This window comes from Rattus rattus, chromosome 5 (assembly GCF_011064425.1).
Source record: "Rattus rattus isolate New Zealand chromosome 5, Rrattus_CSIRO_v1, whole genome shotgun sequence".
NCBI classification, from domain to species: domain Eukaryota; kingdom Metazoa; phylum Chordata; class Mammalia; order Rodentia; family Muridae; genus Rattus; species Rattus rattus.
The window spans coordinates 14610406-14635607 of NC_046158.1; the positions used below are offsets into that span (position 1 = coordinate 14610406).

The 25202-nt window shown below is 38.5% G+C and overlaps 1 protein-coding gene across 1 annotated transcript; it reads left to right on the forward strand.

The window, feature by feature from the left end:
• The first annotated feature begins 22116 nt into the window (after positions 1-22116).
• On the forward strand, positions 22117-23043 carry LOC116900174 (olfactory receptor 1Q1-like). The gene has a single exon (XM_032901930.1). The coding sequence runs from the start codon at positions 22117-22119 to the stop codon at positions 23041-23043; it is 927 nt and encodes a 308-aa protein (XP_032757821.1).
• The last annotated feature ends 2159 nt before the right edge of the window (positions 23044-25202 follow it).

Sequence of the window (25202 nt, forward strand, 5' to 3'; positions counted from 1 at the left end):
TCTTACCTGCTTGTTGAGACATTTGAGGCACATTCAGCTTCCCTGAGCAGTCTGGTATCCCCAGATAACCATCATTCTCCAACATCCTCTCCACCTACCTTCAATAGACCCTTGAATCCTGAATCATACAGACATTCTGATCTGGAAGCATATAGACAAAGGATACCCATCAAAGGCCTGTCATACCATGACCATCAAGGTTAACCCCTCTATCAATACCTACAACAGGAACATCCAAGGACCAAAGCCATCCAAATGGCTAAAGGCCCTAAGAAAAACACAACCAAAAAAAGCCATGGCAGTAAGATAACTTCAGAGCATAACTAGCCTAGGACAGCAAGCCCTGGACATCCAAACACAACTGAAACACAGGAAAGCGACCTAAATTCCATTCTTATAAAAGAAATACATAAAGCTGATATATAAAGAAATATATATAAAGAAATATATATATATATAAAGAAATATATATATATAAAGAAATATATATATAAAGCTGATGAGAGAATTTTAAAGAGGAAATGATTAAATCCATTTAAGAAATGTGGCCCGTATATATACAGCAACCAAAACTAGATAAGATTGATGAAGCTAAAAAAAAAAAAAAGTGCATGCTGAAAGGGACTGTACATAGATCTCTCCTGAGGGACACATCCAGAGCGTGTCCAATACAGAGGTCAATGCTAGCAGAAAACCACTGAACTGAGAACAGGACCCCCTTGGGGGGAATTAGAGGAAGTATTGAAAGAGTTGAAGGAGCTTGCAACCCCATAAAAACAACAGTGCCAACCAACCATAGCTTCCAGGGACTAAGCCACTACTGAAAGACTGTATGTAGACTGACCCAGGGCTCTAACTGCATATGTAGCAGAGAATAGCCTTATTGGGGCACTGGTGGAAGGGGAAGCCCTTGGTCCTGACAAGGTTGGACCCCAGTACAGGGGAATATGGGGAGGGGCAGTAAAAGGGATGCATAGGGGGAATACCCATATGGGAGAGGGAGAGGGGAGGGGATAGGGGTTTATGAACAGGAAACTGGGAAGGGGAATAACATTTGAAGTATAAGTAAGGAAATATATCTAATAAAAAATTAAAAAAAAGAAATACTGGAAAATAGAACCAAATAGGTAGAACCTTTAAAGAGGAAACAAATCCCTTAAAAAAATACAGGAAAATACAATTAAACAGTTGAAGGAAATAAAACTGATCAAGGCCTGAAAATGGAAATAGAAACAATAAAGAAAACAGAAGCTGAGGTAATCCTGGAGATGGAAAACCTAGGAAAGAGAATAGGAACAACACATTCAAGCATCACCAACAGAATATGTGGGACAGAAGAGACTTTCTCAGGTGTAGGAGATAAAATGGCGAAAAAAAAATGAAATATCACTCAAGGAAAATGTTAAAACTAAAAAATACCTGGCACAAAACATCCAGAAAATATGGAATAACATAATACTCTTAACCTGACCTAAGAATAATAGAAATAGAAGAGAGTGAAGAGTCCCAGTTCAAAGGAAGAGAAAGTATTCTCTACAAATTCATTTCCAACCTAATAAAAGAAATGTCATACAAGAAGACATACAAGACATACAAGAAGCTTATAGAATACCAAATAGATTGGACAGGAAAAGACACCCTGCAGCCACATAATAATCATATATACTGGAAGAAAAAATCCAACACAAAGAGTACAACTGCATCCAAGGAAACAAAAAGAAATAAGTAACATAAATAAGGGCACACACACACACACACACACACACACACACACACACACACACACACACACACACACACACCACTCACTACAATATAACACCACCACATCAAAATAACAGGAAATAACAATCCATAATCACTAGTATCTCTCAACATCATTGGACTCGATTCACCTGTTTAAGGGTATTTTCCAGTATTTCTTTAAGGGGTTTATTTATTTCCTCTTTAAAAGCCTCTATCATCTTTATAAGATTGAATATAAGGTTATTTTCTTGTGTTTTGGTTGTATTATGATATTTCGGCTTCCTGAAGTAGGGTACCTGTGCTTGAAAGTTGCCATATGGCCCTGGCTTCTGTTAAATGTACCTTTTCAGGAGTGTTTAGCTATCTGGATGGCTTTGGTCCTTGATGTTTCTGTTGTAGTAGGAATTGGGAAGTGGGTTTACCACAATGATCCTGGTGTGTCAGGATTCTCTGATGGGTGTCTTTGGGCTGTATGATTGTAGATGCACAGGTCTGTAAGGTTCAGGATCCACAGGCCTGACTCTTTTGCCCAGACAGTAGGAACCCCACAGACCACCAAAGACCACCAGGAGTCCTCCTCAGATGCAAAAGCAAAGAGTCTTTATTGAAGCTCATGCTCACATTCTTCCAACATCTGCAACATAGCAGAGCCTTGCTTTTTTTTTTCAGTTTATGCTGGGTAAGGAGCTTTCCAATTTGACAGTTACAGAATTGGTTGACATTTTAGAAAGCATAGCTTGCATAAAATTTTAGCTAACATCATAAACTTTGCTGTAACTTGACTCATTTTCCCTAGACATGACACTCAGCATTTCCCTTTATCAAGGGTGGAGTGGGTATTACTTGGGGTGTTCTGGTTCCTGGAACAAGCTGTGGTTTCTCCATTTTCCAAGTTCAAACTGAGGGCCACGGTGCTCTCTCTCTCTCTCTCTCTCTCTCTCTCTCTCTCTCTCTCTCTCTCTCTCTCTCTCTCTCTGTCTCTCTGTGTGTGTGTGTGTGTGTGTGTGTGTGTGTCTCCCTCCCTCCTTGCCCCCCTCTGTGTGTTTGTGTGTGTGCCCACATGCACATGCCCGCACAAAGCTGTGAAGAGTATCAAGAATATATCTATCAGCAAAGTCAGTTAATGTATCTGATTTCAGGTTAGAGATGGGGCCTCTCATACATGATCCCAAAGAGAGTTAGGCCCAAGGAGTAAAGTGTGTTCCTGACCCTTTAGAGGGCAAGGAGAGAAGAACCACCCAGTTCATACCAGTCCCCATTGTCAATTTGGTAAGGGTCTCTTTTAGAGTTGTATTCATCCCTTCTGCCTGTCCTAAGCTTTAGGGCAAATAACCACAATGAAATTCCCAATTTGCTCTCATGGCCTTGGCCATTTCCTACAATAGCTGAACAATGATGTCAGGTCTATTATCTGAGCTTAGCATGGCAAGCATACCATACCTGGGAAGGATGTCTTCTAATATCTTCATGATCACTGTCTGAGCTGTATTGTTTAGTAGGGTTCATTGTGAAAAAGTATCTACAAGTACTAAAAAAATACCTGTATCCATATTTTCCTGGTTTTACCTCAGTGAAGTCCACTTCCCAATAGGCACTTGGTTTGGAACCTCTCTCTCAGGAGTCCTTTTCTTTGGGCAGTTGTCCTCATTGGTAAACTTGCAGGTAAGGCACTTGGAGGCAATTTTTTCTACCAAAGACCTCAGACAAATAATTTTTAAATTGGCATATCAAATGAGATCTTCTGTTTTCCTTGTACCCTAGTTGGTCATCTGATGATTTTGCTGGAACATGTCCTGAGTGAGTGCATCATGCAGGGTTAGAGTACAGTCTCCTGTCATCCACTAGCCTATGGTCTTGTAAGATGTAGGTAATATATTTTTGATATAAGTAATGTCCTACTTAGAATACACAGGTTTATTTGGCAGAGTAGGTAGCCCAGGATCTGGCAACTGAAAGGCCAGAGTTGACGAAGGGTTAAGGGCAGCAGCCTTTGCTGTTGCATTTACCCTCTGATTGTCTTTTGCTTCTGTAGTAATTGCCTTTTGATGGCCTGGGCAATATATGATTGTCGATTTCTTTTGGAGTCAGAGGACTTATAACAAGTTCAAACTTTCTTGTTTGTTTTTAGTAGTCTTTCCCTCATCTGTAAGAAATCTTTTATCTTTTTTAAATTTTATTTTTCTTGAATATTTTATATACTTACATTTCAAACATTATCCCCTTTTCTCCCCTCCCATAACCACTCCCCCTGCTTCTATGCGGATGCTCTCACTCCCACCCACCTACTCCCAGCATAATGCCATGGCATTCCCCTACATTGGAGGAAAGGAACTTTCACAGGACCAAGGGCTTTTCCTCCTATTGATGCTAGACAATGACATCCTCTGCTACATATGTGGCTGGAGCCATGGGTCTATATATGTGTACTCATTGGTTGGTGGTTCAATTCCTAGGAGCTCTGGAGGGATCTGACTGGTAAATATTGTTGTTCTTGCTATGGGGTTGCAAACTCATTCAGCTCCTTCAGACTCTTATCTAACTCCTCCATTGGAATCCCCTAGTTCAATCCATTTGTTAGCTGTAAGCATCCTCATCAATATCAGTAGAGCTCTGGCAGAGCCTCTCAGGAGACACTCATATCTGTCTCTTGTCAGCATGTACTTCTTGGCTTCAACCATAGTGACTGGGTTTGGTGGCTGCATATGGCATGGATCCCTAGGCAAGTCAGTAGCTGGATGACCTTTGTTTCACTCCCTGCATCACTCTTTTTCCTGTATTTCCTCCCATGAGTATTTGGTTCTCCCTTCTAAGAAGGAAACAACAAAATTTGTTCTTCCTTCTTCTTGACCTTCATATGACCTGTGAAGTTTTTCTTAGGTATTCCAAACTTCTGGGTTAATATCCACTTATCAATGAGTGCATACGATGTGTGTTCTTTTGTGACTGGGTTACCTCATGCATGATGATATTTTCTAGTTCCATCCATTTGCCTAAGAATTTCCAGTAGTTATCGTTTTTAATAGCTGAGCAGTACTTCATTGTGTAAATGAAACATGTTTTCTGTATTCATTCACTGTTGAAGGTCATCTGGAGTCTTTCAAGCTTCTGGCTATTATAAAGAAGGCTGCTATGAACAAAATAAAGTACGTGTCCTTGTTATATGTTGGAGCATCTTTTGGTAATATGCCCAGGAGTGATATAGTTGGATCCTCAGGTAGTACTATGTTCAGTTTGCTGAGGAACCATGAGACTGATTTCAACAGTGATTGTGTCAGCTTGCAGTCCCACCATAAATGGAGGAGTGTTCCTATTTTTCCGTGCCCTCGCCAGCATCTGCTATCACCTGGGTTTTGATTATAGCCATTCTGACTGGTGTGAGGTGGAATCTAAGGTTAGCTTTGATTTGCATATCCCTGATGAATAAGGATGTTGAACATTTCTTTAAGTACTTCTCAGCTATTCAGTATTCCTCAGTTAAGAATTATTTGTTTAGCTCTGTACACCATTTTAATAGGATCAGTTGATTCTCTGGAGTCTCAATTCATGAGTTATCTGTATATATTTGCTATTAACCCTCTATCAGATGTAAGATTGGTGAAGGTCTTGTTCCAATCTGTTGGTTGCCATGTTGTCCTAATGATGGTGTCCTTTGACTTACAGAAACTTTGCAATTTTATGAGGTTCCATTTGTTGATTCTTGATCTTAAAGCATAAACAATTCGTGTTCTGTTCAGGAAATTTCCCATATGCCTATGTGTTCCAGTTTCTTCCCCATTTTCTCTTCTATTAGTTTCAGTGTATCTGGTTTGATGTGAATGTCTTTGATCCACTTGGACTTGAACTTTGTACAAGGAAATAAGAATGGGTCAATTTGCATTCTTCTACATGGTGGCCTCAAGTTGAATCAGCACCATTTGTTGATAATGCTGTCTGTTGTTTGGTTGGATAGTTTTAGCTCCTTTTTCAAAGACCAAGGGACCATAAATATGTGGGTTCATTTCTTGGTCTTCAATTCTATTCCATTGATCTACCTGCCTGTCTCGGTAGCAATACCATACAGCTTTTATCACTATTGCTCTGTAATACAGCTTGAGGTCTGGGGTGGTGATTCCTCCAGAAGTACTCTTATTGTTGAGAATAGTTTTCATTATCCTGGGTTTTTTGTTATTCCAAATGAACTTGCAAATTGCTTTCTAATGCTATGAATAATTGAATTGGAATTTTGATGGAGATTCCATTGCATCCACAAGATGGCCATTTTTACTGTATTAGTCATGCCAATTCATGAGCATGGGAGATATTTCCATCTGCTGAGATTTTCTTCAATTTCTTTCTTCAAAGACTTGAAGTTCTTGTCAAACACATGTTTCACTTGCTTGGTTGGAGTGACACTGAGGCATTTTATATTATTTGTGCCTATTGTGAAGGGTGTAGTTTCACTAATTTTTTTCTCGGCCTGTTTATTCTTTGATCAGAAGAAGGCTACTGATTTGTTTGAGTTAATTTTACATTCAGCCACTTTGCTGAAGCTCTTTATTACGCTTAGGAGTTTTCTGGTGGAATTTTTGGGGTCATCTGATATTTTGATTTTTTCCTTTCCAATTTGTATCCTTATGACCTCCTTCTGTCTAACTGGTCTGGCAAAGGCTTCAAGTGCTTCATTTAATTGGTAGGGAGAGAGTGGGCAGCCTTGTCCAGGACCTGATTTTAGTGGGATTGATTCAAGTTTCTCTCCATTTAGTCTAATGTTGGTGACTGGTTTGCTGTATATTGCTTTTACTATGTTTAGTTATGGGCCTTGAATTTCTGATTTTTCCAAGACTTTTATCATGAAGGGGTATTGAATACTGTCAGACACTTTCTCAGCATCTAATGAGATGATCATGTGGGTTTTTTTCCCTTGAGTTTGTTTATAAAGTAGATTACATGGATAGATTTCCATATATTAAACTATCCTTGCATCCTAGGATGAAGCCTACTTAATCATGGTGACTGATTATTTTGATGTGTTCTTGGATTCAGCTTGCAAGAATTATATTGAGTATTTTTGCATTGATATTTCTGAGGAAAATTGGTTTGAAGTTATCTTTTTGGTAGGGTCTTTGTGTTGTTTAGGTTTAATCATAATTGTGTGTTCAAAGAATGAATTTGGTAGTGTTCCTTCTGTTTCTATTTTGTGGAATAGTATGAAGAGTATCAGATCTTTGAAAGTCTGATAGAATTCTGCACTAAACTCATGTGTTCCTGGGATTTTATTTTTTGATTGGGAGACAGCAGTCCTACTTCTTGATATATTGCCCCAGGGATATGTGCCAAGGCAAGACATACCTGCTAGTTGTAAATATTAACATGCTTATCCTTGCTCAAATTAAGGGTCTTGGTCAGGGCTATTGGCTCTGCTCTTTGGGATGAACTGACAGCAGGTAGGACAGAAACCCAAACAACCTCACTGTCAGGTACTACCACTGCCCCTGAGTACCTCCATTCATTTCATTCATACCTGCTACCATCTGTGTACCAAAGGACCTCAGCGTCAGGCATTGGCTGGTGAGGCAAGTCTTTTCTGAGTCTGTGTGCCTGACTCAGGATCCCAGCACAGTAGTAGAGAGATGCCTCAAGGTCTAGATCCATCAGCAGAGAGGCTGGGTTTAGGACTGTATTCTGTAGGAAGCAGATGTGTGAGGGGTTGAGAAACAAGCTCTGGTAATGCGTCAAGTAAGCATTACTTAGCCACTTGTCTGGGGGTTGTTTAAGCACCCTGTCAGTAGCATGAGTGGAGATGATGTAGAGTTCTTGCCTCAGTTTTAGTTCGTCAGCATCTTCAACATGTAGTGGTGGTTATGATGATTTGCAGGCATGGTGGCCATCCTGATGTTACTAGATCTAGTTTCTTTGATTGGTAGGCCACAGGTCTGTTCCATGGGCCTACAGTGGATCCATCTTGACTGTGTCAATACTCCTCTTGCTATGACTTTGTTCTTATCCAATAAAGGTAGAGGGGCTTAGTCACATTGGATAGTTCTAGTTCTGTGGCCATCGTAAAGATTGTTTAAGTTTATTGAAAGACTCTTCCGTGTATGTAGCTTTCTTGCTATGTCTGAAAGACCCTGTTTTCTTGTGAAGTTTTGTTTTAAGATGATAAGACAATTTCAAAAGTGATTGTACCATGTTTCAAATCCAACCTGCAATGAATGAAGTGGCTGTTCACTTCCTTACCAGATGTTGTCAGTGTTCTTATCTATGATCATCATAAAAATAGTGCTGTGGAATCTTTTTGCAGTTTTTTTTTAATGTGTGCTTCTCTGATAGTGTGATGGACACTGTTACATGTTTATTTCAGCTGATTTAAAAGGCATGGTCTACATTGCTGCTTATTTGCTTGAACATCTTCTCTGCTAAAGCTTTATTTTAGATTTGTGGCATAATCTTTTATTTATATTACTTTAATTACATTCCAGTTGTTGCCCCTGTCCGTCACCCTCCCACAGTTCCTCATCCCATTCCTCCTCTCCCTTGCCTCTGAGAAAGTGTTTCCCCTCACCAGACCTCCCACTTCCCTGGAACCTCAAGTGTCTCAAGGATGAAGTGCATCTTCTCCTTCAAACACCATATCAGACACACCTCTGCTATATATGTGCCAGGGTTCTCAGACCAAGCCAATGTATGTTGCTGGTTGGTGGCTCATCACTGTGAACTCTGTTGGGTCTGGGTTAGTTAAGACTGTTGTGTTGATGCCCACACTGACATGGCACTGAGAACCGGGTGTAAGCCTGAGAGATTAACACACACACACACACACACACACACACACACACACACACACGGGTTATTCTTGTTAAGAAAGAAAGTCAGTTCTGTAGCTTTATTTACTGAATATATACCCCAAGTTGACCAGGTGGAAAAATCTGGGAAGCACAGTAAGAAACCCTGGTTTAAGGCTTCAGTAACAGAAGACTGAATATGTGGCCCTAATTTACTGGGGAGAAATCCAGGAAGACCAGCCTAAATCTCAAAAACAAAAGACTGGGAAGACAAAAGATGGGACTGAATTGACCATTGCCCAGGTGTGTCATTACCAGGTCAGACTGCTCCTTTGTTAGGAACAAAAGGATTCCACATGCATCATCAGGGCTCAGCAGAGGTCAAACCCTGCAAGGAACCCAGAAGGGTCTGACAAGGGGGCACCCAGGAGGCTGTGACAAGTCCCCCTATATTATTTTGTTATTAAGGAAGTCCCCCTATATTATTTTTTAAGCAGCGCCTGTCTTAGGACACTTTGGATTATCAGACTACTTTCCCATCTCTGGAAAATTCTGCCAGTCTCAGAATTCCCTGTCTTAGGTGAGGCCTGGTCCCAAAGAGTTGCCCATCCTTAGCTAACTGCTTCTCCTTAAGACAGAGCCCAATTTGGGCAGAGGGTTTGTCTCCTACCAAGGAGAACAACACCTGCTTAGTTGCTGCCCTGGACTGGGAGTGCTGCTTGGGCATGTGAAAAGAAGAACAAAGCCGACTACTGCAGTGCCCTAGGCCAAAACACGGAGGGCCACAACACTGAGGGCCATTGTCAAGCTGTTCCTGTATTTAAATTTAGAATTCCCAATCATCGGCAAATACTCAAGAAAGTTCACCCACTGTGGTTGACTAACAATAGATTGGGGGAGGGCAATTCTAGACACAGCAGACACAGTGGCTGCAGCAGCAATGGCTGCTACAATAGCAACAAAGATGCCAAAGTCTTTCCCAAGACAGTCCAGGATTGGCCATCCTTCTCTGGAACAACCAGCAGGCAATGGAACCATGTCTGAGATCCGCATAACTAGTGCAGAGATCCCCAGTTGCCAGCTACTTCACGCAGATGTCATTCCTGTGAAGCCACAGACTGCAAAAATGGCAACACCAGTCATGACGGCAACAGCTGCCAGGGGAATGAGGAGGGGCAAGGGTAACAGCTGAAGTCCGTTCTTCTCAGGCACTCAGCAGTGCACAGAGGGTTGGAATGTAGGCTGTGGTGGGATAGGACAGGCATGGCAGTAACAATTACTGCAGCAACGCCAAAATCTCTGTGTTGACAAAAGATGAGGGGGAATCCTCTATCTTCCTCCAAGGGCACAGGAATGACTCCAGGGACCAGAACCAGAAGAGCTGAATCTTCATGCTCCTAGGATCAGCATGTCTCACCAGCCACTCTGGCAGCTGGCACATTCCTGCAGCATCCTGCAGGAAAAACACAAACATGCCCTCTTCCCCATATAAAATACCTGAACAGGATCATGCCATATGCCAATATGTGCAGCCTTCCATTTCACCTAGTCAGAAGTATGCCCAGTTGTAGGGTGCCATAAACACTCAGAGTCTTCCTTGGCATCCAAGTTTTAAAATTGAAATAAAAAGAGCATTATTTAAGTAATTGTATAACTACAAGAATATAACTCCCCCTTTTTATTTATTAAGATATTGTTAAGATATTATTTATTACGATAAGTCCTCGAGGATTTAACTGAGGACACTGAGGACTTGTATTTATAATTTGACTTGTATACCAAATTATTGTCTCCAGCATTATTGTTTTGGTGATATAAAGAATAAGATGGTTTGACTAATTGTTCCTATGTCTATAATTTGCCTGGTATCATTGCCCTCCCTCGCTAAGGGGTCCAGGCAATCCAGGTTGAATTCTTAAATGGCCTATAAAGGAACAGTACTTAGTGCTCTTAACCACTAAGCCATCTCTATAGCCCCTCACAAACTTTATTTACCTAAACATAAGCATTAATTTGAAATGCCAAATCCTGTAAATATGGTCCAGATTTAGCATTACTTAGAAATCCATGAGCTGTCAGGGTGAGGCTGGGAGTTGAGAGTAAGCAAATGGAGTCTTCCTTTTAGTGACACTGTGCTGTCAACTCCATTACCATTTTCACAGAGCTAGGTATGAGTCTATGGTTTTGTTTAGTTGTCTGAGCCATAGCACTGAAAGGACAGCAAGTTGTCAGACATTGACACTGAAATCATCACTCTCTGATTTTAACGTAGAAAACTTGCCTCTGATAAAGTGTAATTGTAAAATTTAAGGGTTAGCACTACCTAAAAAAGAAAAAAAATATTTTAATCAATTATAAACCATAAGCCACACATGGCTATCAATATATGAATTGAAAGCTTGATTTTTTTCAACATTTATAAAACAGCGGCTACAGCACGTAATCTGTGTTGAAACAAGGGAAAACTCAAGAGAATAAACATGTGATCCAATCATATATGTATCCTTTTCATTAGATGAACCACCTATAAATACAGTAAGCACATTTTATGGGTTGTATGCACAAATTTACAGGAAATACAAAAGCATGCAGAGTAAAAGTGTCAATTTTGCCTGAAAATGTGTATATGAAATAGGCCAACTATCAGTATTTTGTAATAACCAATTTAATTGTTGTTTGTAATAAGGTATGTTTCACTAGGTTTTTTTTAAAATACTTCCATGACTCTAGCCTACAATTCTGTATTAACACAACAAAAGCTTTATCTCCAATGAGGATATCAAACAAAGGCTTAAGTCCTCTGGTAAGGTGAGGTACTTAGCCAATTAACATATCCTTAGAAGCTTAAAATTAGTTTCAAATATTAAAAAGGAATATTGAATCTTTTCTGGAGCAACAACTACTCCCCAAATATTAAAGCTCATTGTGAGAGTAAAGGTTTGTAGTAAAAATTTCCATATACACTGAAAGATTCAAAGTTCTAACTTCTTACATTGAAGCAGCAACAAAATTACATAATATAGGGCTATTAGCCATTCTTTTGTAAAATTTTTTAATGATATCACTTCATGGGCTCTCTAAAATTATAAGCAAGCTCACTAAATGAAAACTCCTCACAATCTCCAGGACATAAACAAACTGCATAAAAACAATCCTCTAAATCTATCTTGAAATGGCAGTTGGAGTAAGCAAACAGGCTGTAATGCTCTCACAAGTTCCAAAACCTCATCAATCCTTTGTAAATCCTGTAACAATCTCTACCTGCTTGATTTTTTTCTTAATTACAAATAAGTTTGAGTTAGTCAATATAACACTGGCAATCCTTAACCACAATCTTTAAGATCCCCTTGTAACACCAGAGCACAACCACAACTCCAGAAAGCAAAACTCAACCTCCAACAAACAATCTAGCCTCCAAAATCCAGTCTCCAAAACACCTAGTCTATCCTTCATGCTACAAAGTTTGACTGCCAATTCCTACATATGAACACAAGATGATGCAGTCTCCAATACCTCAACAAAGAGACATTGCCCTAAATTCTTTTAGAAGCCTGGTTTCTAGGATAAGAATTCCATAAAAATATTATCTCAATTGAGACCTGTTTCCCTAGGTTGGCTCATGCCACACATCTAGAATGACCCCATCCAAATTACCAGTTTTAAGCCAACTTTCTGTTACCAATGTTACAATTTTTTAACCATATCCAATAACTTAAAAGCCAATAGTCCCACAACCAAGGCATGTAGAGCATATTTATACATTTAAAACCAATCAGAAACAAAATTGAAATGGCTACACATATCTTTAATATTTAGACCAAACACCATCTTTACTTTTCTAGCTATGATTTTAAGAGAAGCACCTTGTCACCTGCTAAGTCCAGTAATAAGTCAAGGATTTTTCTAAGAGAAACAGCCATCAGCTCCCTTACCAGGGAAGCTAAGGAGCTGCTGGCACCTTTAAAATCAGCTCATGCAGACGCTCGGCCTCCGGGCAGCTTCTCCAGCTGACCTAGGCTCCTAGCTACAGGTGCAGTGCTCCAAGGGCTGAGTGAAACTGCTTTTTATTCATTTGTTCCTTTTTTGAAACGAGTTAAATACAAATCAAGGTGTGAACGACCGGCAGATAAAGTTTTTACCATTTTTAATTTTGAACATGAAACATAAAACATTTAAGCAATGAGAAACAAAAACCACAGACATAAACTGACAGACATGGACAGCTTGGTGCACCAAGAACAGACAATAGACATAGAGGGAAAAAATTAGATGGTGTCCCACCAAAGAGACCCAGATATCCTACCTATAGAACCCAGAACCAGAAATAAGCATTTCTCCAATAGGAGCCAGCAGAGAGGTAGGATATCTCCTGCCTTCCTTCTGTCCCTAGGAGAGCTCTGAAAACGTTTCCTTCTCTTTCTCCAAAGCATCCATGGAGAGTCCAGGAAGGCTTTTTTCCCAAACCCATTCTCTCTCATGTCTAGGGTGTAAGCTTTCTCTAGTCAGGGTACAAAGACTAAAACATAACTCTAAAAGAACACATACACAAAAATATTTTACCATTACCTTGTCCCTTTTTTATTACAGATTTTACTCACGCTAGCTCAAATCACTGAGGCCTTTTCAAGCCCATCTTACCCCAATACATCCCTGCTTCTTCACCAACCGTCTTCCCAAGGCATCCCGTCAGGAGACCTTCTCTTTCCTGATCTTGGTGGGACCTCCACTGTTGGTCTTCCTATGGGGTCACTCTCTCTTTCAGTGTCTTCAATCCTTCCCCTAATTCAACCATAACGGCCCTCAACTTCAGTCCAGTGGTTGTCTTATAAGTATCAGCTTCTGTCTCAGTCAGCTGCTGGTAAGGCCTTTAAGAGGACAGCCATGCCAGGCTCCCATCTGTAAGCACATCAGAGCATAGTAGTGGCAGACCTTGATGTGCCCCCATTAGATGAATCCCAAGTTGGGCCAGTCATTGAACCACCTTTTCTTCAGTTCCTTCTCCTTTTTTGTCCCTGCAATTCTTTTAGATAGGAACAATTCTGGATCAGGGATTTTGAGTGTGGGCTAGTTACACTATCCCTCCACTTGAGACTGTCTCTATTTACAGGAGGTGGAGACTTCAAATTCCCTCCCCAATGTTGAGCATTTCGGCTAAGGTCATGCTCAAAGAGTCCTGAGAGTTTCTCACCTCCCGAGTCTCTGGTGTATTCTAGAGAGCCCTCTGCCCAACCTTCCACTCCCCAAGACTACTTACTTCCATTCATCTTCTTGGCCCTCTGGAATTCCCCACCCCTGCTGTTATATCTGATCTTGTTACCTCAGCCTCTCCTGTTCCACCCAGATCCCTCCCTCCTTCTGCCTCCCATGATTATTGCCTTTCCCCTTCTAAGTGGGATTGAAGCCTCCTCACTTTGGCATCTCTGATTGTTATACTTCTTACATGGTCTGAAGGTTTTCTTCTAGATGTTCTGTACTTTTTGGCTAATATTTACTTATCAGTGAGTAGATACCATGCATGTATTTTGGGGTCTCAGTTACCTCACTCAGGATTATATTTTCTAGTTCCATCCATTTGCCTGCAAAATTCATGATGTCCTCATTTTTAATAGTTGAATAATATTCTATTGTGTAAATAACCACATTTTCTGTGGCTATTCTACTGTTGAGGGACATCTCAGTTGTTTTAACTTCTGGTTATTATAAATAAAAAGGATATGAAAATGGTGGAGCATGTATCTCTGTGGTATATTGGGGTGTTTTTTAGTATATTCCCAAGAGTGGTATAGCTGGATCTTCAAGTAGAACTATTTCTAATTTTCTGAAGAAAGACAAGATTGATTTCCAGGGTGGTTTTACCAGTTTGCAATTCCATCAGCAATGGAAGAATGTTCCTATTTCTTCACATCCTCACCAGTTTGTCCTGTATGTCACTTGAGCTATTGACCTCAGCCATTCTGGTTGGTGTGCGGTGGAATCTCAGGGTCATCTTGATTTGCATTTTTCTGATGACTAAGAATTTTGAAATTTTCTTTAAGTGCTTCTCAGCCATTCAAGATTCTTCTGTTGTGAATTCTCTGTTGAGCTCTGTACCCAGTTTTTAACTGGGTTACTTGGGTTTGGGGAGATTATCTTGTGTTGTTTACATATTTTGAATATTATCCCTCTGTTGGATGAAGAGTTAGTAAAGAGTTTTTTTCCCCAATCTGTACATTGCTGATTTGTCCTACTGATGGTGTTTTTTGGAGGCTTTTCAGTTTCATGAGGTTGCATGTATCAATTGTTGATCTTAGAACATGAGCCATTTGTGTTGTGTTCAGGAAAATTTCCCCTGTGCCAATGAGTTTGAGGCTTTTTTTTCCACTTTCCCTTCTATTTCATTCAGTGTATCTGGTTTTATGTAGGCATCCTTGATCCACATGGACTTGACCTTTGTGTAAGGTGATAAATATGAATCTGTTTTCATTCTCCAACATACAGACTACTAGTTAGACCAGCACCATTTATTGAAGATGCTTTCTTTTTTCCACTGTACGTTTTTGTCTTCTTTGTCAAAGATCAAATATCCATAGGTCTAAGGGCTTACTTCTGGGTCTTCAATTCTATTTCATTGATCAACCTGCCTATCTCTGTACTAATACCATGTGGTTTTGATCACTATTGCTTTGTAGTACACCTTGAGGTCAAGGATTGTGATCCACCCACACAGAAGTTATTTATTGTTGAGAATTGTGTTGACTATTCTTGGCTTTTTGTTTTTTCCATGTAAAGTTTAGTATTGCTCTTTCCATGTCTGTGAAGAATTGTGTTGGAAAATTGATGGGGATTGTGTTGAATCTGTAGATTACTTTTGGTAAAATGGCCATTTTCATTATGTTAATCCTACCAATACATGAGCATGGGAGACCTTCTCATTTTCTGAAATCTTTTTCAATTTCTTTTTTCAGGGATTTTAAGTTTTTGTCTTACAGATATTTCACTCACTTGGTAAGAGCTACAGAAAGATATTTTATACTAGCTGTGACTATTGTGAAGGGTGTTGTTCCCTAAATTCTTTCTCAGCCTATTTATCATTTATGTAAAGGAAGGCTACTGATTTGTTTGAGTTACCTTTAATCCTATCACATTGCTGAAGCTGTTTATCAGCTTTAGTAGTTCAATGGTGGAAGTTTGGGGGTAGCTTGTATATACTGCCATATCATCTGCAAATAGTGATACTTTGACTTCTTCCTTTTCAATTCATATTCCCTTGATATCTTTTTGTCATCGAATTTCTCTAGCTAGAACATTGAATATGATATTGAATAGATAAGGAGAGAATAAGCAACATTTTCTTATACAGAATATGAGTGGGATTGCTTCTAGCATCTCTCAATTTAATTTGATGTTGACTGTTCATTTCCTATATATTTTTATTATATTTAGGTATATTCCATGAATTCCTGATATCTCCATGACTTTTAACCTGAAGGGGTATTATATTTTATCCAAGGTTTTTCAGCAACTAATAAGATGATTATGTGTTTTTTTTTTTACCTAGAGTTGTTTATACAGTATAATATGTTGATAGATTTTCTTATTCTAAATCATCCCTGCATCCCTGGGATGAAGTCTACTTGATCATAATGAAGGATGGTTTTGATGTTTTCTTAGATTTGGACTGCCAGAATTTTATCTAGTATTTTTGTATTGATATTCATAAACAGATTAGTCTGAAGTTCTCATTCTTTGTTGACTCTGTGGTTTTGTTATCAGATTAACTGTAGCTTCACAGAATGAATTAGATAGTGTTCCTTCTGTTTCTATTTTGTGAAATAGTTTGAAGAGTATTAATATTAGCTCTTTTTGAAGGTATGGCCTTATTTAAAAAAACAGTATTAACATTAGCTCTTTTTGAAGGTATGGCCTTATTTAAAAAAACAGAAGACAGAATTTAGTTTGCCTTGCCAGATATGTTAACATTTCCTTAACCATAAAGTCCTGACTGTGTGACATGAGATCATGACACAGGTGTCAAGACAAGTCATTATCTGGAATAAAACATTCCATTTGTCTCATGATTTTATAGATGCATTTTAATAAAGAATTTCAAAGAATACTATATAATTTGCTATACCATAAGAACTTTTAAGAACAGAGTTGAATCTAAATAAATATCCCCAAGCCTAATGTCCAGCACAGCACTTGATATTTAGAAAGCAAAACATACTTCTCCCCTCTTCTCATGGAGTTGTAAGTTGAGTACATCTTTAATGGTACATTATACACGCTATGAAAGTACACCTCCTGTTTTATTTATTACACCATCACCTGTATAACTAAGTAGAAATAAATGAAGAAGCTAGTAAGTGAATAGTTTCTACTGAAAATGTTGACCTTTGCAAAAGCTCAGGGTTGAAAGGTACATCATCTTTATCCTACTGCTCTTTATCATATCAAGTCAAGGCACTCAGGTCACTGTTACATTAGAATGTGCAAGAAACAAGTGCAGGGAAATTCTCCAACAAAATCTGGTTTTTACTTTTACTAACTCATTTCACACGATATTTTAACAAATTTATTGACCAGATCCTGTTTCTCTTGTCACAATTTAAATTTTTAGGCATAATGCCTATTTTCCATGATGTGCATGCAAAATAGGTCCTACATAAATGTTATTTAAAACTAAGGTTTGATTTGGGCATAGTAGTGTATATGTCTAATCCTAACACTTGGAGATGGAGTAAGGAGGATAGTTCAAAGTCATCCTCAGCTACAAATTGAAGGCCAGGTGGGTATAATATAGCTGTACTTTTATCAAGTATATTGTGCAGCACATTATTGTCAGAACTCCTAAAAAGAATATTCATTGTAGCAGTTTCTTAATAGCTAACAAAATAGCAATAAGATAAATAAGGAAACAGTTATTATTTCTATAAAATAATATTCTATGAAATATCTTAAAAATAATAAGCTGAGTCTGCTTTTGCCATAAGATGTTCACCTTTAATTATGAGAAAAGGAAGCATTCATAAATAGGATCCCTTTAAAAATTTTTATTTTCTTGTGTATCTGTGTGTACCTGAGTCTATTCATGTGTACTGCATGTATGCAGGAACTCTGGAGTCATACAAAAAAAATCAGATTCCCTAGAAATGAGGTTACAGATGTTTCTAAACCACCATGTACATTCTGGGAACCAAACTTGAGAACTCTGAAAAAGCAGGAAGTGCTTTAGTTATTCTGGACCCATGGTCTCATTCTTATGTAATTGCATAGGTTCAGCTATGCATTGAAAAGTGTCTAAACTGCTACCTGTCAGACATGAGCAGTTACTGATTACCCCTGGAATGAACATATGGGGTAGAAACAGATTAACTTTTTTCTCGATGCATGTTTTTTCATAAATGTATAATGTGTGGGCACTTAGGTGAGAGCAAAATAAGAGGCTGCATCTTAAAGGATTCAGGGAAGGGAGACATTCACCTCTGCCTAGACCATGTTTGAGTTGCTGTAGGCTTCCCCTTCAAGACTCCTGAGACCAAGTCACCACAACAGTAACATAATCACTGCCTTGTTGGTCCCACTCCCCAGAGAAAGCAACAAGCCTGGACATTGACACACTTGGGACTCCCAACTAGTGAGAACCAGGGGATCCATTCAGAGGCATGTGATTAAAAACCCCAGCTGCCAGCACCCCCAGTCCTGATACCCTCCTCTAACAAGTCTAGTATGATACCCATGGAGCTGCTAACACTTCAACTCCTGGCTGATGCTGTTCTTTCTCTTCTGAACTACCTCCTTTATCTTCCCCAAATAGCTGGCTCTGTGTGTCAAAACAAGTCATAATAACACTTATTCTAAGGAGAGATGGAAGTGCCTATTCCAGCACATTCTAGTCTAGCCGTGAGTTTTCAGTAAGTGGTGCAGATTCACAGAGGGTTGCACACCATCATACAACATTTGTGGGCATATTAAGCAACTCTTATGTGATACTCTAGGCAAAGACCATGAAAAATGAACATTTGGACAATAATGTAAGTACTATGAAGTTTTGTTTTTGAATCTGTTATCTGTTGTTGTCTATTATCTCATTTTTTGGTCTGTCTTTCCTCTATTATACTTAGTTATGCTACTGTCTTCATGTACTAACCTCCTCCCATTCAGACCTACTCACAAAAAAGAATAGAAGATTTACATAGGTAAGATTTTCATGAAAATAGCTTAAAAAAAACAAAAGGGTTGAGTGGTTTGAGGAAGTGTCTACCTGTAAACTGAATTGGGCAATCCAGAAATTATGCTTACATGTGGCTTTCCACATTGCCTTCTCTTTAACAATCAGCCTCTTTCTACCCCTGAGGCAACAATGAAAGGGAAGTTCAGAGAGCAGACTTCACTAAATTAGACTAATGTCTCCTCTATTTGAAAAGCACAGTTTATAGCTGAAGCGACTAGAGGAACAGGATCAACTTTGTGACAGGAAGCCTGAGTTCCCACAGGATTATAAAGATAAGTGCACACTGTTTCCTTGGACTTATAAAGAGCCTCCCCACCTGTACAGTATATAAAGCTTTTTTTTTATTACAAACAGATATTACCCTTATTTCCAAGATGAGGAAAAGGGTGTTTCCCCTAAGGTCTCAGAACACTTTCCTGGCAAACGTGAGACCAAATTCACATGTCCTATTTCCTGGGTCCAGGCTCACAAGCCATGTTGCTCTTTGTTTATCTTTACCTGCACCCCCCATTTAGAGTCGAGATTCTTGGTTTCTCATCTCCTCAGCCACACCAGTCTCCTCCTCTGCCTGTCTCAACCCCTATTCAGTGAGACCTTAGAGAACTTTATTCAGCACTCTCATACTCAATAGCATGGTTTTAAGAGCAGAATAAGAATGTACAGTTTTAGAGTTACAAAGAAGATTAAATACACACACGCACACACACACACATCCATAAATACATGTATATACTTCTACATGTATACACATATATACATATGTATATACATTTGTGTGTGTATGTGTGTGTGTGCCTGTGTGTGTGTGTGTGTGAGAGAGAGAGAGAGAGAGAGAGAGAGAGAGAGAGAGAGAATGAGCAATTATATAGCTAGTGTATAAGGCATCACAATGTAAAAGCAAAATGAGAAGAATGAATAGGAATAAGGAATGCTTCTTTTTAAAATAATTTTTACATACATGCAAGCAAAACACTCAAGCACATAAGATAAAATAAATAAATCCTAAAAAGAATACATTTGTGGCTAATGAGATTATACGAGTAAATTCCTGCCTATCCTCTACACCTGGGAAGGGCACAAAGCATAATCCATGAACAATTCTCACAGGTGCTCAGAAATCTCCTCACACAACTCCGTACATGGATTGGATTCCAACCACAAGTCACTGGATAGAGATAAGAAACCATGATCCAATGCTGTCCAGCAGACATTTAGAAGACATGTGCATAGACAGATGGATATGTAAAGCAGAGGAAAAAGCCTTTCCACATTGTGGAAGATCAGGAGTTCAGTGTGGAGTTGACGTTGGTGTTGGAGAAAACCATCTTCTACCACTTGTGGTAAAGATTTGTTCAAGGAAGAATGACAAATGACTTCTAAATCTACAATGTCATTTTGATGAAAATTCATTTTGATGTTTTTATGATGAACTTAAAATATATCCATCCATATTATATGTATGCCAGGTGAGGGAGTCCAGTGGTATTATACTGACAAAAGTTGGGTAGTATAAATTCATCTTATTTTTGAGGAACAGACCTCCAAATGTGATACATAAAGATTTATTTTTTATTATTTTGAATTATGTGTGTGCATGTGAGGGTAGGTGCCATCAAAGGCCAGAAGTATCATATTCAGTAGAAGTGAAGTTACAGATTGTTGTGATCCACCTATGTGGGTGCTGAGAACTAAATTCTGCTCCTCTAGAAGAGCAGCAAGAACTATTAGCAACTACTCCATATCTCCAGTCCCCTAGAAGTGATACTTTTTTAGTAAGGAATATTTCTTAAGGGGAGGAAGAGAGTCAGTAGTTAGGGAGTCTAGGATTTGAGATCAGATGCAACTCAACTTAAATTCTAGCTTCACCACTCACTTACTCATCTGAGTCTTTGAATTCTGTGAGCTTCAATGTCTTCACTTATAGATTGAAGATAATGCTTACATCACAGAGGCCATCACACTTTAAATGAAAGAACAAGATCACCATTAAAAGCTCTGTTGAACATGTGCTTGCTTTCATTCTTCCCTATACACATCTAATCTCATTATAACTACTTTTGGGTGGAAATCATTATAATTAACTATCTTACTTTCTACACTACAGAATATAAAATTAAAGTTATTTTAGCTTCTTATGACTATAAAATTTTGTTAAAAGTAACCAGAAAAAAATAATCTAAATTGAAATATTATAGAAAGTATTAGTAGCAAATTACATATTATTAATTTCAACTACATCGAGTCAACAATTTTCATCTATTTTTGATTTGTACAAAACATTAATTTTATATAGTAGCATAACACGAAATTTTAACTCATAAGCAGATATAATTGTTCAGGATCTCAGGATCTATGGAATACCAAAATCTTTAGACATATAAAGAAATAGTATTTGCAAAGAGATTAAATTGCTAACATTAGATTGTTTCAGGATTGGTTATAATATCGAATTTATCACCTATATGCATCATCTCATTTGTGTGGATTTGTAGTATTCCTCATGCAACAAAATCCCACTTTTTCCTTTTAGGAAATTTTTTCAATATCCATTTTTGGTTGAATCTGCTGATGCTAGACATGTAGACATGAATAACAGCTGTAAGAAACATGTAGACTAAAAAAAAAAAAAGAAAAGAAACATGTAGACTAAAACATCTAATGGAACTATGACTGTTTTCAACCTAAGTCTATGCATACAAAAATAAATATTATTTGCTGCAAGAGTAAGTGTGTAAACTGAGCATCAGTCTTAATACTGTTTGTCTTTCTGTTTTAGCTGTGAGACAAGATAAAGCGTAAGACCAGTTGAACATAAGAGACAATTAGGGAACTGTTTGGAAATTGTGAAAATGGAAACTCATTCTTATAAAACAATTTGTACTATTTGAGAGATCTTGAGCACCAGCAAGGATGCCCCTATACACACACTCTACAGTGAGAACTGAAGAACCACATTAACTGTGATACTCCCTGCTACAAGCAGGTTCCTTGAATAAAGTAGCTTGGCTGAATTTTAGAGAGCCAAGTCATATAGTGTTTAACAGCATAACCTTTGGATCCTGGTAACATCATTTAAATTGAAATGTGTCCTTTAAGAGCTTAAACTTTATATGCCTTCTAACTTATAAATTGCATAATAATGGTGATGTTTCATAAAGTAATTGTGGTATTTAAATATGATAATGTAACAAAGTCTCCAACTCAAGGAAAATGCTCTGTAAATCTTAAATGTGAAAAAAAGTGATAATGTTAAAAATAATGAAAAATAATTAAGTACTCAATCCTTTTGTCAGTACCATGTGTATTTCATACTGGAGCATAGCAGTGGGTGTTACTAAGCAGCCCACTCATATTTCCAAGAACTGAAAACAATACTTTCTGTTCTTATGGTGACAGATGGACAACAGCAGCTTGACCAGTGTATCTTACTTTGTTCTCTTGGGCATCTCTACTAACCCAGTTGAGCAGATTCCTCTCTTCCTTCTCTTTCTACTCATGTATATCATCAACATTTCTGGCAATTTTTTAATCATCACACTTATCATCTCTGCTCCTCATCTCCACACTCCAATGTACATCTTCCTCAGTAACCTGGCCTTGGCAGATATCTGCTTCACTTCTACCACAGTTCCAAAGATGTTACAAAACATTTTTTCCTCTACAAAGGCCATTCCCTACGTGGGCTGCTTAGCCCAAACATATTTCTTCATTTGCTTTGCAGCCATGGAAAATTTCCTCCTTGCTGCAATGGCCTATGACAGGTACATTGCCATCTGCCACCCTCTCCGATACAGTTCAATTCTGACTGGAATGCTGTGTGCACAGATGTTAGCTCTATGTCATGTCCTCTCCCACCTTCATGCCCTGCTACATACCTTGCTCATGGGGAGACTGATCTTTTGTGCAGATAACAGGATACCCCATTTCTTCTGTGACCTCTATCCTCTGATGAAGATCTCCTGTACCAGCACTGAACTCAACACCTTGATGATTCAAACAGAAGGAGTGATAGTCATCAATGGAGCGCTGGTCTTTATCATTGCCTCCTATGCCTTCATCATCTCAGCAGTCCTCCAGATCCCCTCTGCCAATGGGAAATGGAGGTCATTTTCTACCTGTGGTTCCCACCTCACTGTGGTGGCCATATTCTACGGCACCCTCACATGGGTCTATTTCAGGCCCCTTTCCAGCTACTCAGTGGCTAAGAGCCGTATAGTGACAGTCATGTACACAGTGGTGACTCCTATGTTGAACCCCTTTATTTACAGCCTAAGGAATGGAGATGTAAAAAAAGCCTTCAGAAAATGGGTGAGAAGACTATAATCCTTTCGTATAGCTTAAACATTAAACAACAGTCTACATCTTAACTATTAAACTAAGAAAATTGTTTTGCCCTTCACTAATCTGCTTCCTTCATAATAGCCCAGAAAGGTTAAGTCAAAAGGACTGTAGGTAGAAACCATGCCTGAGGTAGCGAATCCAAGACTATGCTGAACATGCCAAAATGACTAGAAGATCCAAGCTTCAACTTCTAGAACTGAAAGAAATAAATATAAAAATAAATGCTCTAGAAATATCTAAATTGAGTACATAGCAAGGATTTTCTCATTAGATATTGTTATAAAGTATTGACTATACCCAAAGTATACAAAACAAATCAAACCATCATGCACTTATTGTAAAATATCAGCATAGTTTCACTGAAATTGAAGATAATACACAGGCCCATAGTTAAAGAATTGTGATTCTCAATGTTCATAAAAAGTGACTATGAATGATTTGTGATGGAAACTAGTTGCTAAGCACACTATATAGAGCTCATAAATTTTCAAAGTCTCTGTTCCAACTCTAAAATAGATAAGAATAGGAAATATTATTGATAATCACAGTCAAAGTTACAGCCTAGAATTGGACTTCTGAGAACATTGCTCTAATCTCCAAATGGTCAAGTGAGAAGGCTTCTAGTCCACTAGCACCAACAGCCAATTGTCACTGTGCACAACTCCAGAGAACTGAAAACTAGATGTAGTCAGTCATGCTCATTTATGTCTTGCACCACTACCTCTAATTCAAAATATTATAGCCCATCTGATTAGTCAAGAATTTATCATTTTCACATTTTCTAAGTGCATGAGGGAAATACTGTTGTATTCATCTTTTAGAATTTTCTAAGAGACCAATAAAATAGGTTAACTACTCCAATATGTAAAGGATACAACATTTATGGAGACCAGAATTGTTGGGAGTGATGCACTTGAAACCCTCCATTATTAATTCTAATATTATGGTTAGAGTTAAGTATGACTGGGTTCACTGAAAATCCCCAGTCAGCTGCAGAAGACTAATACAAATCTGATGGTCAGGATGAATAATGATATGATAAAGTTGTGACATTGCTGAGAAATACATCTGATGTCAAGATGCCCAATGTGATGACCTGTAACCTTTCTGAAAAACCAACATCCTGTTGACATCAACTGACCACACGAATCCTGTGTCCTTGGCCTGTTCCCCCTTCCCCCCTCTCTCTCTGTTACCCCTGTTATGGTATAAATTCAGCCTTGGGAAAAAATAAAATTGACGCCTTGATCAGACTCTTCTCTTGGCATCCTTCTTTGCATCTCTTGTCCCCTACTCTCTTCCAGGTACTCTCAGCACCCTTGTGGAATCTTCTGGATACCCAGAACTAAGTGCACCACTCTTTTCAACTTCCATATGTTTAACCTTCTCAAGACATTTCATTCACAGAGAGCTGAAGCTCTCATTGTCTCAGCTAAGTAATTAACAGTAGGAATTTGTATAATACTGGGTGATTGTTGACTGGTTTTACTGAGCATGGAGAATGCATTACAAAGCCAGATCTGCTAACATAGCAAATTTTCAATCTCATCAGTATAAAGTCAGAAGAATACTAGGGAAGCCTCCTGGGAGAACTGCCAAATAACGTAAGGATGGCTGACTGATATCTGTCTACATAAAGCATCACCTATTAGATACAATTAGTTAGGACACTGAGATGAGAATGAGCTAACCTTGTGAAGTTTAGTGTAATATTATAGAAAGCTTTCTTGTAACATAAATATAAATCTTAATCAAAAAATTTGCCACTAAAATGAACAGAGAAGCTAGCTATATTCATGAGGTTGTTGGCTCTTCCTGAGTTCTTCCCAGACAAAGGAGATCCTGGCTTGTATACATTAAAAAAGCAAATAAACCAAGCCAGCTTCCCTCATATCTATTACTGTGATCTTTTCATTTCCATTTTGATTTGCTGAGAATCAAATCCAGACCATTGCATTTACCAGTGAAGTGCTGTACCACTGAGCTACATTTTAATGACACCAACTTTTGATCAGTTAACTGGTGTTGGGATGACCTTCCCTTACACTGTATGAAAGTATGCCACTGTATTTTCAATTGCTGATTGCTGTAGCAGCAGAGAGCTAAATGCTGGCAGGATTTTGATATTGTCATTACTATAG

Excerpts from the sequence above, each read along its gene's own strand:
- LOC116900174 (XM_032901930.1), top strand. The coding sequence starts at position 22,117 with ATGGACAACAGCAGCTTGACCAGTGTATCTTACTTTGTTCTCTTGGGC.